At 31.1% G+C, this 15,093-nt stretch overlaps 1 protein-coding gene across 1 annotated transcript; it reads left to right on the top strand.

Annotated features, from left to right (window-relative positions):
* The first annotated feature begins 613 nt into the window (after positions 1–613).
* Positions 614–8,846, top strand: LOC148309702 (uncharacterized). The gene is made up of 2 exons (XM_088259657.1): positions 614–754; positions 7,268–8,846. The coding sequence occupies exons 1-2, from the start codon at positions 749–751 to the stop codon at positions 7,781–7,783; spliced, it is 522 nt and encodes a 173-aa protein (XP_088115783.1). The 5' UTR covers positions 614–748; the 3' UTR covers positions 7,784–8,846.
* The last annotated feature ends 6,247 nt before the right edge of the window (positions 8,847–15,093 follow it).

Here is a 15,093-nt window from a genome sequence, read left to right as displayed (position 1 = left end):
TATATATTTATATATATATATATATATATATAAATATATATATATATATATATATATATATATATATATATATATATATATATATATTTATATATATATACATATATACATATATATATATATATATATATATATATATATATATATATATATATATATATATATATATATATATATATATATATATATAAATATATATATATATATATATATACATATATATATATATATATATATATATGAAGAAGAAATTTTTTCAAACTTTTTTCTTTTCAAAACCATATAATTATTATTCCAAAATATATCATATAAATATATATATCCAAAAAAAATATAAAAAATTTCAATCTAAAAACGATGTTAATTAATTACGTTAAATGCTACCTGAATTTAGAGAAAAAATAAGTTGCAACTTAACGATTACAGGGCCTTAAGTTATATCACAATTATTACAATTCCTTAAATCAGTTAAACCTAGGAGAAAGTTTGGCAGCCTCCGACTGTCGTGTATTGCATAGCGCTGGTCGGAACTCGATATCGGACTTACAAATAGCAAAACGACAGTGGGGCTCACCCCACTTGACCAAGTGGCAGTATCACATCCGTCTGGAGGGGAAATTTGTATATATCACCTAGAGAACCCCATTTCGAAGCAGAAGCAGTTTTCACTTGTGAATAGGCTCTGGTAACGAGTTCTGGAGAGTTTCAGTAGCGTTATACAAGGGGTTAGAAAATTATAAATAGCAAGATGATGGTAAGTAATAGATTTTGCACTATTATTATTAATATTTTATATTATTTTTTGACATATCATCAAAGATGAAGAAGAATATGGAAGTCTGGGCATTTGCGGGGCTGACGACCGGCATAGGTTAGTTTAAATGATCACTTTACACACGTGTAACATTCACCGATTAAACCCATATTGACAGCCACACTACTCAAATTCTTGGAAGTTCTATTGTATATATTCTATATCTAAATATCTTTTATCTAAATCTATTTCCTCAAGGGCCACATAGACAAATATAATATACATATATATATATATATATATATATATATATATATATATATATATATATATATATATATATATATATATATATATATATATTTATGTATATATATATATATATATATAAAAATATATATATATATATATATATATATATATATATATATATATATATATATATATATATATATATATATATATATATATATATATATATATATATATATATATATATATATATATAATATATATATATATATATATATATATATATATATATATATATATATATATATATATATATATATATATATATATGTATATATTTATTTATAATTCCAGTAACGAGCAGCCAAATCTTTTCAGTCAGAAATTATCAGTTAAGAATTAGTTTTTTAGTCTAAATTATAAAGCGAGACCTTTTAATGATGAAATATTTAAAAAAAACGTGCCAATTTAGTAACCAATAATGTTTTTTTTCTAAATTTTCTAATTAATTTGTAGATTTTCGATTTTTTTGACAAGAATGAAAAATGTTCATATAATTTAAAATATTAAAAACTATTTCAATACTTGAAGCACACCTTAACTGATTTTCCAGATTTACGTCTATTATTGACGCCCTGATTTTATTATAATCGTATTTCATTTTTGAAAAAAACACTTCACAAACGTTTTGGATCCAAAGTCACTAATAATTTTTGAGCAAAAAATCTTATATTCGGAATTTTTGTGTTGAAGTTGTAATTTTGTAGTTGAAACTGTACAAATTACAAAAATGTTCTTCAATAATAATATACTTATATATTGAAGAACATTTTTGTATATATCATTTTTATATACCCGCGGGCCACGGATTGGCCAGGCCTGTTCTATATAAAAAAAAGACTACTACTACTACTACTACTACTACTACTACTACTACTACTACTACCATCACGCCGTTTCCCCGCAGGGGTAGGCAGAGAGGATGGAACGCCACACTCTTCTGTCCTGACATACACTCCTCGCCTCCTTCACATCCATACATCTAGTCATACATGCCCTCCGATTACGCAGACTTTTGACACCGCCAGATTTTAGGTTCTGATTGATCTGATCGTGCCAAGTCTTTTTCTAAAAAAAAGACTATGTAGTCAAAAATCAATTATATTTATTTGGAATCGAACCTGGGACCTCTAGCACAGTAGCCGAGCATGATATGACGGAGGCGGACAAAAAAATTAAATATACCCATATCATATAATTCTCTCTTGCGAACAAATTTTAAAAATGACATTACAAAATCAGAATTTGTACCATGTATTTTTAGTATAAAGACATTACGTTTATTATCTGGATGTCAACATTCAAGTAAGAAGTAATATATTAATGAAGGTTTTTAGTAATTAATAATAGTTAAACGCAACTTTGTATATGTATATTAATTAGTAGGAAACAGCAACTCAGCAATTACACGTTACAGTAATTCATAAATTAACTTGTTACAGCATTCCGTAACATTTTTAATTAGAAACAGAAGTGCGGTGTTGATTTTTAATGATATTTAAAACACAACAAGGAACATTGAAACGTTATATGAAGTGGTGAACATGTATATTTTTTTTAAATCACATAAATTAAACCCGGGATCTCCTGAACAACGCCCTTACCACTATGCTACGGACGGAAATCTTTGATTCTTTTTCTATAGTATTTAAATTATTTTATTTGTATATTTTGACATCTCAACATAGATAATAAAGAATATGGAAGTATGACTGACAGGGCTTGTGACCTGTCATGTGCTGGTTGAGTGATCACTTCACACACATGTTACATTCGCCATTCAACCCATGATTACAACCACGCTGTGTGTGTAAATTGGTCATTCAACCAGCCTATGGCAGATCAAGAGCCTTTAAAATAGTCCATTTCGGGTAATATTTTATAATTTTTTTATCAGATTATAAGCATTACAGTATGATCCAAAATGTTGGAGCGAATGTTTTTGCCTGGAATTTTCACTCATAAATTACATGAAATTATAGTAACTTTAAACAAAAAGAGTAAATCCACTCACGAGTAGGCATAAGCTATGAAACTTAAAAAGTTGAAGCCTGAGTAGGGTCATGATAAGCGGTGTTGCATAAGCCGTAGATAGATTTCAGAGTCACTTGGACGTTAGGTAATTTAAAAAAAAATGTATATACATATATATATATATATATATATATATATATATATATATATATATATATATATATATATATATATATATATATATATATATATATATATATATATATATATATATATATATACATATATATATATATATATATATATATATATATATATATATATATATATATATATATATATATATATATATATATATATATATATATATATATATATATATATATATATATATATATATATATATATATATATATATATATATATATATATATATATATATATATATATATATATATATATATATAAATATATATATATAGGCAAGAAGTTCTTATAACGCACGGTAAAATACCTCAAAAATATAAGCAGACCTATAACAAAACTTGAATCGGTAACTTGTTAGCTTATATAAATGCGTATAAACCAGTTTTTTTAACGGAAAGTATTCAGTTCTCACGGAAATGAAATTGTCGCTTTTGATGCACATTTCCGGCAAAATATCTGATGACGTGACATTTTTCCAATTTCCTGATACAAGTTTGTCGGGAAATTTATCTATCACATGTACATATTTATTAATGTGATAATAATGTTTCGATAAATGTTCTGAAATAGAGGAAGACCGAGTAAAACTTGGCATGATCAAGTATTTCAAATACTCGAAAGTGGTCAGGTCAGGAGTGGGAATAATCGGGGTGGATATATGAGAAGATGTATAAACGTGGAAGAGGCGAAGACTGTGTGCAAAGCTCTATTCTCTCTGCCTACCCCTGCGGGGAAGCGGTTTGATAAAAAGTAAGTTTTTTTAGTTAGTTAGATAAATGTTCTATTAGCAGAGATGAAGTGAGAGTGAGATGATCTTTAAAAAAACAACTGAAAACGCGTTTTTTTGCTAAATCATCTACAATGTCTCCTTTTCCACTTTTCGATCACAGTGAAGCGCGTTTGAGGTAGTATTTTACGAAAATGGCGCTTTAGAAATTATTCTAGTTTTTCATTATTACTAGTAATTTAAACGATTTTTTTAATAAATATAATTTATGGAATTTTTTTATAATTACTCTACATTTTTTTAAAAAATGAAACACTTGAATAAACCACTTTAATGAGTTTTATTTACATATACGACTAGTTTCGACAACTTAAAGATGTTTTTTTAAAAAAAAAAACAAGAAAAACAGCTGTAAGTTTTTGAAACTAGTCGTATAAATAAATAAAACTCATTCAAGTGTTTAATTTTTAAAAATAATCAAAATGTCATTCCACAAAGTAAATGCCGAATCAATAAATAATATAAATACTTTAACATATTTAATAAACTGTGGCTTATTTTATGACCTTGCAGAGTCATTGGTTTCATTAAAGGACGAAGTATATAATATATTAAACAAATAGTGATAATGCAAAAATTGAATTGTTAAAAATACTTATCGTGTATTTTTTTCTTGAGTCAAGCGCGAACGTTATCCCATGAGAACGCTTGGTACTTGAGGTAAGGTTATGTTAAGTTGCTATGAGAACTCGGGTAAGATTAGGTTAGATTTGGCATAGACTTTATGGAATAACATGATGAGTTTAATATAAAAAAACACTTGCATTAAACTACCTATGAGTTTATTAATTTAACAATAAAGTTTTCACTAACTGTTATAAGTTTGTATTTTCATTATGGGTTTGTATTATATATTAAACTTTATCAGTTCGTATTTTCAGCTGTCAATGAGTTTTGTAGTTCTCGAAACTAGTCGTGTTCACATAAATAAGCTCAAAAGTGGTATAACAAGTGTTTTATTTATATATTAACATACTCATATATTGATTAAAATTTGAATTTAAATCATGTTTCATTAATCAGTCGCAAGTGTTTGGGCATGTTCTTTGGATAATTTATTTGGGTAATTATTTGTAGATAGCAAAAACAGATCGCAATATTTTGTTTAAATATTTAAAGGTGTCGATAAAATACTGAAATTTTATATTTTATTTTTTTAATTTTAAATGGGGTCTGCCTCCGTAGTGCAATGGTCAGCACGCTCGGCTACCGTTCTGTAGGTCCCGGGTTCGATTCCCAGGGGGGTTCAAATAAATATAAGTGATTTTCCACTGTAATATTTATTCAATATTACTCTGGACTGGTACCTGAAGCGGAGGGCTGACCACCTTTCCTTCATGTGTAAAAACGATCAAGATAACACTGCGTTATATGACGCAGTGCCCTACGCACCATTTGGGTGCGGATAAGGGTTTTTAATTTTAAATACCTTTTGTATGTTACGTTCGTTTTACATTGTTTTCTGACACTTTAAATATTTTTTTATACTTTAAATAAAAATAGTAAAAAACAAAGCGCTTTGCTACCGTTAAATGTCAAACCGCGATAATTTTATTTGAATGACCTGATGATGGAATAATTATTTTGAAATAAGGAGAGTGTTAAAATACCATACTACAAAGTTGACAATTCTTTTAATGTACAAAATAAAGTTTACATTTTTATTCATATAGGTATATATGCTACAATACGGTGTTAGATAACTAGAAACGTTAAGTCATTTTTTTTTCAATTATATGAATAGTTAGTCTCTTATTAATAGCAATTACATCACAAAATATAAGTGCCGTTTGATTAATGTAATTCTCAGCATTTTTGTTGGCACCAATTTATGCAGGTAGTTCATAATCAATAATAATTGTGCCTTTGAGGAAGTTGTCGAGTCGTGATACCCGGTCCACTAAATGGCCGTTTAGAGTTCGAGCCTTGCTGCGGACACCTTTTATCAATCATTCGACACGCCCTGGTACAATACATTACGGATAAAGTGACCGCGCAAGTCACGATCTGTACAAGAAATTGGTAATAAATAATCAACAACGTAAAGCTCACGTACAAGCCTTTGAGAACGTGAATTTATTTGATTGGGCGATTGCATTAATTAAATTCTTGGTCCTAAAATTGTGGTCATACTGTTTTCTGAAGGAATTATTGATGTTGGGTAATATATCCAAAATAAAACAAGGTTTGTTGGATTGCATTCTACATTTATTTATGGATATGTTAATACGTGACGCGTTTCGTCTTCTTAGGACATTATCAAACACTGTTTCTTACTCTTCTTACACACGTCACACTTCTTAGGACATTATCAAACATTGAGTGTTTGATAATGTTCTAAGAAGACGAAACGCGTCACGTATTAACATTTACATAAATAAATGTAGAATTCAATACAACAAACCTTGTTTTATTTTGGATATATTACCCAACAATTCAATATGGAATTCTACCAACTTTCTGCAGTTACAATTAATAAGCAATTATTATTACCTAGAACAAAATACAAAAAGTCTTTTAAACCAATTTTGTATCAGATTTTTATTAAATATTGTATTACAGGTATCATATACATGCATATGTTTAAAAAATGTCGTAAATTAGTTGTAATTTTGACAGATTTTGAATTTGGGTCTTTAATTGAGAATTTGTATGTAAAAAGTATGTAAGATTCAAATTCGATATTTTCAGGAGAGCGAGCCTGAAATAACATTTGAATTTCAGGTTGTTTCTATTTGACTAGTTGATTATTGTCAATATGTCAAATGTCAATTCTTCATAAGAAAGAATACAAAACGTTCTTGGCTGCTTGGACATCTTTTTTTCATGTAAAAAAAACGATGGATGCTTCGTCTGTTTGTGACTTTGTATAGGAGATCATTCAAACCAACCGAAGACAAGCTGCAAGTTCTGTAAATGCCTTAAGTTTCATATTTTCATCCCGACAGAAGTTTTTGTCAAATCAATTTTGTTAATCAAAATCTTGATATGAATTGTGTCGGGTTGTGGTCCCGTGGTTAGTTTCGCGGACTCTTAAGTCAGAGTTTCTAAGTTCAAACCGACTCTACCACAATTTCTAAAAATGGGCCCCTAAGACTCACATTAATAGTATGCAATTGAAATATTTTTTGTCACTAAAAAAATACAAATTTATCTTAAAGAGATATAAGCCAGAATTTTTCAATAAAAAATTGGTCCCGATGAAAATGATTTTTTTTTTGTATTTGTTTCAGTACCTCGTAGTTCTCTTAAGCGCAGTTGCGATGGCTTCAGCATCTTGGAATGTGGCCCCAGCTCACAGTTGGGTCGGAGGACATGGTGGGATCCACAATTATGGACCAGCACCTCTCGCTCACGATGGAAAGGTCATAGACACCCCCGAAGTAGCTCACGCCAAGGCATCGCACTTCGCAGCCCACGCGAAGGCCGCGTCTGCCGCAGCCCACGGATGGGCACCGGCTGCTCCAGTTCACGGATGGGCACCAGCTGCACCAGCTCATGGATGGGCACCGGCCGCACCAGTTCACGGGTGGGCACCTGCCCCCTCCCACGACGCGTGGGCACCGAAATGGCACGGCCCCATCGCACACATTGAGCTCACTCACGATGGCAAATACGTCAAAGATACCCCCGAAGTAGCCCACGCAAGAGCTGAGCACCTCGCTGCGCACGCCGCTGCGCACCACGCAGCCTATGAGGGTCCCAACCATTACAACTACGAGCCTGCCCATGGACACGGACCCTGGTAGATCAAAACGAAACGATATTTTTGGATTCCTCCACCGAGCTTCAAAACGCACCGTAGTAATAAGGTTAAACCAATCAGTGATTGAATCTCATCGTCCATTCGACATATACACAACTTACCAAGTCAGCAATTGTTCTGGAAAGTAACTCGAGATGGACCAATATATAAAAAGTCGATTTTCTTATCTCTCTCTGTGGTTTCAGATCTCTTCAGCTCCTCATACGTTGAACAGCCCATATCCTCGTACAAGTCACAAAGATATTCGCTTTTGTTCCTTCTATTGTCAAGTGCAGGAAACCCTCTTGTCTCAACTCGTGACCGATCCATTTGGCGCGTCTCTTCGAGCCTTTTGTTATAAAATCATATCCTTAAATAAGCCATCAAAACCATCTAAACTAATGGTTTACATGCTTACTGAAAAAAAACATAAGCGTTCTAATGTTTGAGCGATGTGTACCATTATCACAGTAGTCATCTTAACTTTAATTGCTCAAAAATATATATAAAAGTTAGCTGAGCTGACTTTTGTGCTAGATTGTAATTTAAGCTTCTTTTAATTGTTTGTCATCGTTAATAATTGGACATAGTTTTCTATAAAGGTTGTTATTTCCATCTGATACATTGCTTGTTTACATTTCGTATGGTGTATGGCAAAAAGTACAGAATTTTTTAGGCAACTGGGCCACGTTACAAGCGCTGTTCCGACTCTCCATCCTCTTGACTGCTTTTAGTGTAGTTTCGTGAAGATCCTTAAAGCTAAGAGGGTGTCTTCTGACAGAATACCCCTCTACTATATGCCAGACAGTCTGGTTCTCTGCCCACAGTTACATTCAGGAGATAGCGTTAGGCCCCGTCTGTAGAACAAGAAGTTGCACCCTCCTTGAGACACCCTTTATTCATTCTACTTGTCTTGCAACGATTTTTATATCAGGAATCTTTCTGTTTCCTGTTGCATATTATCAACCATCTCAGAATCTCTTTTGTTTAGTAGGGTTTTTTAGATTAGGCTGTGAACAAATGTGTATTCGTTAAATGGCTAAATAAACATCTTTTTCAAGACCTCACATCACTGATTTATCTATTATTTCAAAAAACCTTGCTACTAACGCATTTATTTTTGAAAATATGGACTTTCCATGGTCTCGCTTATGTATATTTTTATAATTCTCACACGTGACATATGACTGATGTATTTTTGTATAATTACTTATAGAACTATGTATGTAATTTATTTTTTCTGAATATAAATGCTTCTTTTATAACTTTAATTTATTCCTTTTCATATCATCTTCTTCCAAAACTTCTATCAAATTTCTTTGTCGTATCTTAATATATGTACTTTATTCATATAATCTATTTATAAGTATCTTATCTTGTATTACTTTCATGTATTATATTTTTTTACTTTATAAATTTTCTACTGCGCCTTATTCTTGATTTATAATATTTTAATGATCGCAATAAATTTCTTAAAAAATTTAAAAATAAGTACAATTTTTTATTTATTTATTGTTACATGATATTTTCCCATTTCATTCCTAAAACCGTTCATATGAAGTAAAAATTCGATCCTGAGTATGATGAATCTATACAGATGTCCTTTTTTACAGGCAACAAATATGACTGAAAAATATTTTATTTATTGTTCCGGCATTAACTTTGTGGTAAGACATGATGAAATTTAAAATGAAAAACACTTGTTTTTTTACCACATCAGTTAATTCTATGACGACTAGTTTCGGAAGTCATCTTCAGGTCTAAATATAATCTGAAACATAATAAATAATTATCTGCTCTATAAATAAGGAGAGGGGTCTGTTGACGACAGTCAACAGTCCGGCTTCTCCTGAGGAGTTTTATGTGGTTTCCTCCCAGCAATGAGCAAATGCTGAGAAGTTCCTGATTAGCCCACACAAGGTTATCCCTCCTGTTCCCAACACAAATTGAAAAAATAAAATCAAATTAGCTAGAAGAAACAAAAATCCACATTATGATCTCTTATCTTGCTTGTACATAATAAACTAACTAACTAACTATCACGCCGCTTCCCCGCATGGGTAGGCAGAGAGAAACGAACGCCACACCACTCTGTCTTTGCAAAAATTCTTCGCCTATTCTACATTTACGCATCTCCTCATACATACCCGACGATTATAACGACTCCTGACCCGGCCGCTTTCAAGTATTGTATAATCAAGGCAAATAATAAACGCATCACCCATCAGCGAGTGTTTTTGCCTAGAATTTTCACTCATGAATTACATGGAATCATAGTAACTTAAAACATAAAGAGTAAATCCACTCACGAGTAGGCACAGGCTATGGAACTTATAAGGTTGAAGCCTGAGTAGGGACATGATAAACTGTGTTGCATAAGCCGTAGCTAGATTTCAGAGTCACTTGGACGTTAGGCAATTTAAGAAAAACGCATCTCCCATCTAATAAAAAAAAGAATTGCCTTTTTGACGTTTCCCATCTAACGACATCTTCAATTACACGTATTTCTTTTACTCTAAATAACTAACTAACTAACCATCGCGCCGCTTCGCTGCAGGGGTAGGCAGAGAGAATAGAAAGCCACACCACTCTATTTTTGCAAACTTTCTTCGCCTCTTCCACGTTCATGCATCTCCTCATACATACCCGCCGATCGTTACGACTCCTTACCTGACCACTTTCAAGTATTTGGCATACCTGATCGTGCCATGTTTTTCTCGGTCTTCTTCTGCTCTTTTTTCCACTTACATTCGCCTCATAAATTTGTTTTGCCGTTCTTTCCTCACTCATTCGTTCTACATGTCCAAACCATCTCAACACACCTTTCTTTTATTCTGTTGTTCCTTATTCTATCTCGAAGATTCTTGCCAGATACGCTTCTTAGAGTCTTCATTTCTGACACTCTTTGCGCGTTTTTTTTTGTTATTGGTTTGAAGTATAATTTGATATTGATAAATAACAACTGACTGTAATTGGGTCGAGAAATACTACACTTGACCTTATTATTCTCTCTTCTACAAACTTACTCTCGCTTTCCTTTCACTTTCAATATGGATTCGCTCCATATACTACACACTCCATATTCAATGACTTAACGGTAGACATAACGTGCACTCACTGCAGTAACGTATTTACCAATGTTTTTGGAGTGAAACTTGTCAGGCAGCAAAATGTTAATCAATAATTGAACGAAAATTGAGAAATTTCAAAGATGCGTCATGTTGATTGTGTTATTAATTGATTTGGTTTTAACTTTGTGGGATGACATGTAAGTTAGTGAGAGAAAAAAACATTTGTATTTATTTTTTATTTTTTTTTATTTATGGTTCACAAATAATGAAAAACATATTACAAGAAATGAAATACAGTGCAATACAAATTGTTTGAACGTTTTTCATCAATTAGATGGGAACACAACAAGCTTACAGAAACAATAAAGGTGCAGGTTAAATACATAAAGAATAGAAATTTGGTTGTATTGAACCACAAATTTTTGAGTTTTATATTTTTTATGTTTTACAGTTTAGTTTTTGAATGAGTTTTATTTCACACGACTAGTTTAAAAAAGTATTGATGTTTTCATCGACACAAATACTATCGAGAAAAAAAAACATTCGAGTATTATTAAGGGTGGGTGGGATAGTAACTAAAGGGGGAAGTCTTATACATGTGTTTAATTTTTAATAATGTTATTTATGCACATTTTAAAATACCATGAAATATTCGATGTTTGAAAATAATGCGGAATGTATTGATTTTTATTAATTGTGGTATTTATAAAAAAAACTTGGAAAAATGGATAAATTTATATATTAAAAAAAACCTTTATCCGCATCCAATGGTGCATAGGGCACTATAGCATCGTAGCGACGCAGTGTTATCTTGATCGTTAATTGCATGAAGGAAAGTCGATCAGCCCTGCGGTTCTTGTACTAGTCCAGGGTGATAATAAATAAAAATGCGTGTTAAAATCACCCAAATTTATTTTGGCCCCCCTGGGAAACGAACCCAGGACTTCCAGCACGGTAGCCAAACGCGCTGACCACTACTCTATGGAGGTGGATAAATATGAACATAATGTTACTGCTTAATCAATTGAAGTTGAAATATCAAACAATAATAAAAATAAAGAGTAGAAATAAATAAAATTATAATAATTTGGTCGTTTTATGAGGTGAAGGAAATACGAAAAATACTTATTAAATTAAAAAGTAAAGTGAAAAGGTAACCCAGCAAAGGAAGAAGACATACGTACATATACGTACATCCAGGAATTTAGAAATTTGAGAGAGGTTCCACTTTACCATTAATTCGCTATTTAAAGCGGCTGTAGGTCAAGCGAAAATCACCATCATGGTTTACCAACCTTTACCGTAGAGCATTACAATAAAAAATAAGAAAACAAATAAAAAAATCTGGTAAACCGGATGTAGAACAACGGGAAAAAATAGTTTTTCCGGTTATTGCGAACAAATTTTGAATGCTCTTTTGACGTATCAATTTATACTTTCACGTTTTGCAAGCAAATAACACAGTTTTGTACCTTTTTACAGTTCCACTGCTTTTATATTTTAAATTGGTCCAGGAGAGTTAAATAATAATCGGCAAAAACTGGTGACAAATAATAAATAATCTAAAATACACACCCAATTGCGCAATGTCATTGAACACAACAAGAACAAGTTTTTTTGCAAGTGAACTAGAAATGTAGTATTGTGTGTGCGTGTAAACATGGCTAATGAAAACAAACGAAAAAAGTTGAAAGAGGTGTGTACCTACTTTAATAATCGATTATGCCGCACACACCTCGATGTGTAGGTAGCTATACTTAAATAAATAATGTGTATACAACATTTTGAGTGTGTCCAAATACTAGTTCACAAAATCTGGATCTCCAATTACAGGAGTTATTTTCATATTATTTTTTGACATCTCATCAAAGATGAAGAAGAATATGGAAGTCTGGGCATTTACGGGGCTGACGACCGTCATCGGCTGGTTTAAGTGGCCACTTTACACACGTGCAACATTCACCAATTCTACCCATTATTGACAACCACACTACTCAAATTCTTGGAAGTTCTATATATATGAACCAATTTAGAAACCTTGTTCTTGAATCACTAGAACTTCACTAGAGACATCTATTGGTGAGATATAAAGAAGCTTTTTTACTAAGCAGAAACTCTTATATTAGTATTTGAGGTCCGAATCCTGGATTATAATCACACACATGAGAAACGCCAGAAAATACCATTTTCATTATTATTATTTTTTTAAGCTTATAATTTGACCACATAACTTATTTACAACATTTTGAGTGTGTCCAAATACGAGTTCACAAAATCTGGATTATCTCCAATTACAGGAGTTATTTTCATATTATTTTTTGACATCTCATCAAAGATGAAGAAGAATATGGATGTCTGAGCATTTACGGGGCTGACGACCGTCATCAGCATGTATCAATTTATTTATTGATTTGACATTTAGTTTGCAGAACTCCATTTTAATCAATGTATTTAGTATTAAAATCAATCACTAATTTTTATAATCTACTAAATTGTATTTTAGTATTAAAAACATATATTTTTTTGATAATTGTTTCGCCTTGTGGCATTTACAGACTACTGTGAAGATTAAATGGACTGAGGGTCCTTATCTATATATTCTCCATTACCTATTGAACACTTGACCTAATACCCTAAACTATTGTTTACTCCCACAATTTTTACAGCTATTTTTGTAACTACATTAATTAACTTACATATTACTTCAGTACCTAATTAGAATTGTAAAGCTATTTCGCTCACTCTCTTCAAGAATGTTACAAATCAAAAATCGTCAATTTTCAGTTTCAATTGGCCAGAAAATGTACTATATTCCAGTAAAAGCGGCATATTTTTTACTTTATATTTACTCACTACAGGGCAGAAAATGTTGTTTTTGCATTCTGAAGAAAAGATATTGTTTATTTTTTTTTTAAATATATTAATTATTTTCAATTGGAGAAAAAACCATCAAGTTTTACCTAAAAAGATCTGTTGCACAGTAAAAAGTTCAATAAGTGGCTTGATATTTATTTTTAAGACATTTTATTTTATCTTTAAACTTTACAAACGATCTCCTGGAAAATCAAGTTTTTTGATGTATGACGTTGCTGAAGGGAGTGAGCGATAACGGACCCTCAGTCCATTAAATCATCACAGTAGAAAATGAAAGAAAATGAAGAAACAATTGTCACAAATTTTATTTTTGGGTTTTCAATAATACAAAGCATACAAGAATAAATACAATTTCATAGACTCTAAAAATCAGTGTTTGATTTTAATATTTGATTTGTAAATTTATTTGATAATTTTTGTTCATTTTTGTTTGTTTATTGGTGTATTTACTTTACAAACTGTCTTAGTTAAGCCTAACAGAATATAAACTGTGTCTACTTAAATTGAAAATAAAACTATAATTAAAATGTAACTTTGTTTTAAAATCACTATAAATATTTTATTATAACTTAATTATAATGTCTACCGGTTTCGAAGCCAACCGCTTCTTTATCAAGACTGATAAAGAAGCGGTCAGCTTCGAAACCGGTAGACATTAGAATTAAGTTAAAATAAAATATTCATAGTGATTTTGAAACAGAGTTACATTTTAATTATAAAATCTAAAATCACAAAGTTAGTGCTTTAAATATAAATTATATGTAAATAAAACACTTATTTTTTACCACTTGAGTAATATATTGTTGGCATTATATTGTGGAGAAGAAGATCACCAACACGATGGACCAATCAAGTTAAGACAGCAGCAGGCACCTCGGTGGTTGGAGCGCTACGTGCAGTGCAGTCAAGGGACAACTGGAGAAGAGTCATTGCATTCACATGGGTCACAACCCTCAGTAATGAGGTTTAAAACAGAGAAAAATTATATTATCTTTATAAAATTAATATACTTTGTTTTCACCACTTTTTTTATTCATATAATTCAACTTACCGGTTTCAACAATACATTGTCATCACCAGGGTTTTTTTTTAAATATAAAAAAAACATTAAAAATATTAAAATACTTTCAGAAAAAAAAACTTCCACACACTCCGTAAAAATCCTAAATATTGAAAGCGGTAGATTGAATTATATGAATAAAAAAAGTGGTGAAAACAAAGTCTTAAAGTATTAATTTTATAAAGATATTATAAAATGTACCACAAAGTATCTGCGGAAAACATTCAAGAAAAAAATATATTTTACGACTGGTTTCGGATGCTTACAGATACTTCCATCTATAAACTGACTATATATGAAATATAAACT

This window comes from Brachycentrus maculatus, unplaced genomic scaffold (assembly GCF_059751285.1).
Source record: "Brachycentrus maculatus isolate JH-2025_06_01 unplaced genomic scaffold, ASM5975128v1 h1tg000119l, whole genome shotgun sequence".
Classification (NCBI taxonomy): domain Eukaryota; kingdom Metazoa; phylum Arthropoda; class Insecta; order Trichoptera; family Brachycentridae; genus Brachycentrus; species Brachycentrus maculatus.
Note: the sequence above shows the minus strand (reverse complement) of the source record. Positions and strands in the feature narration are given on the sequence as shown.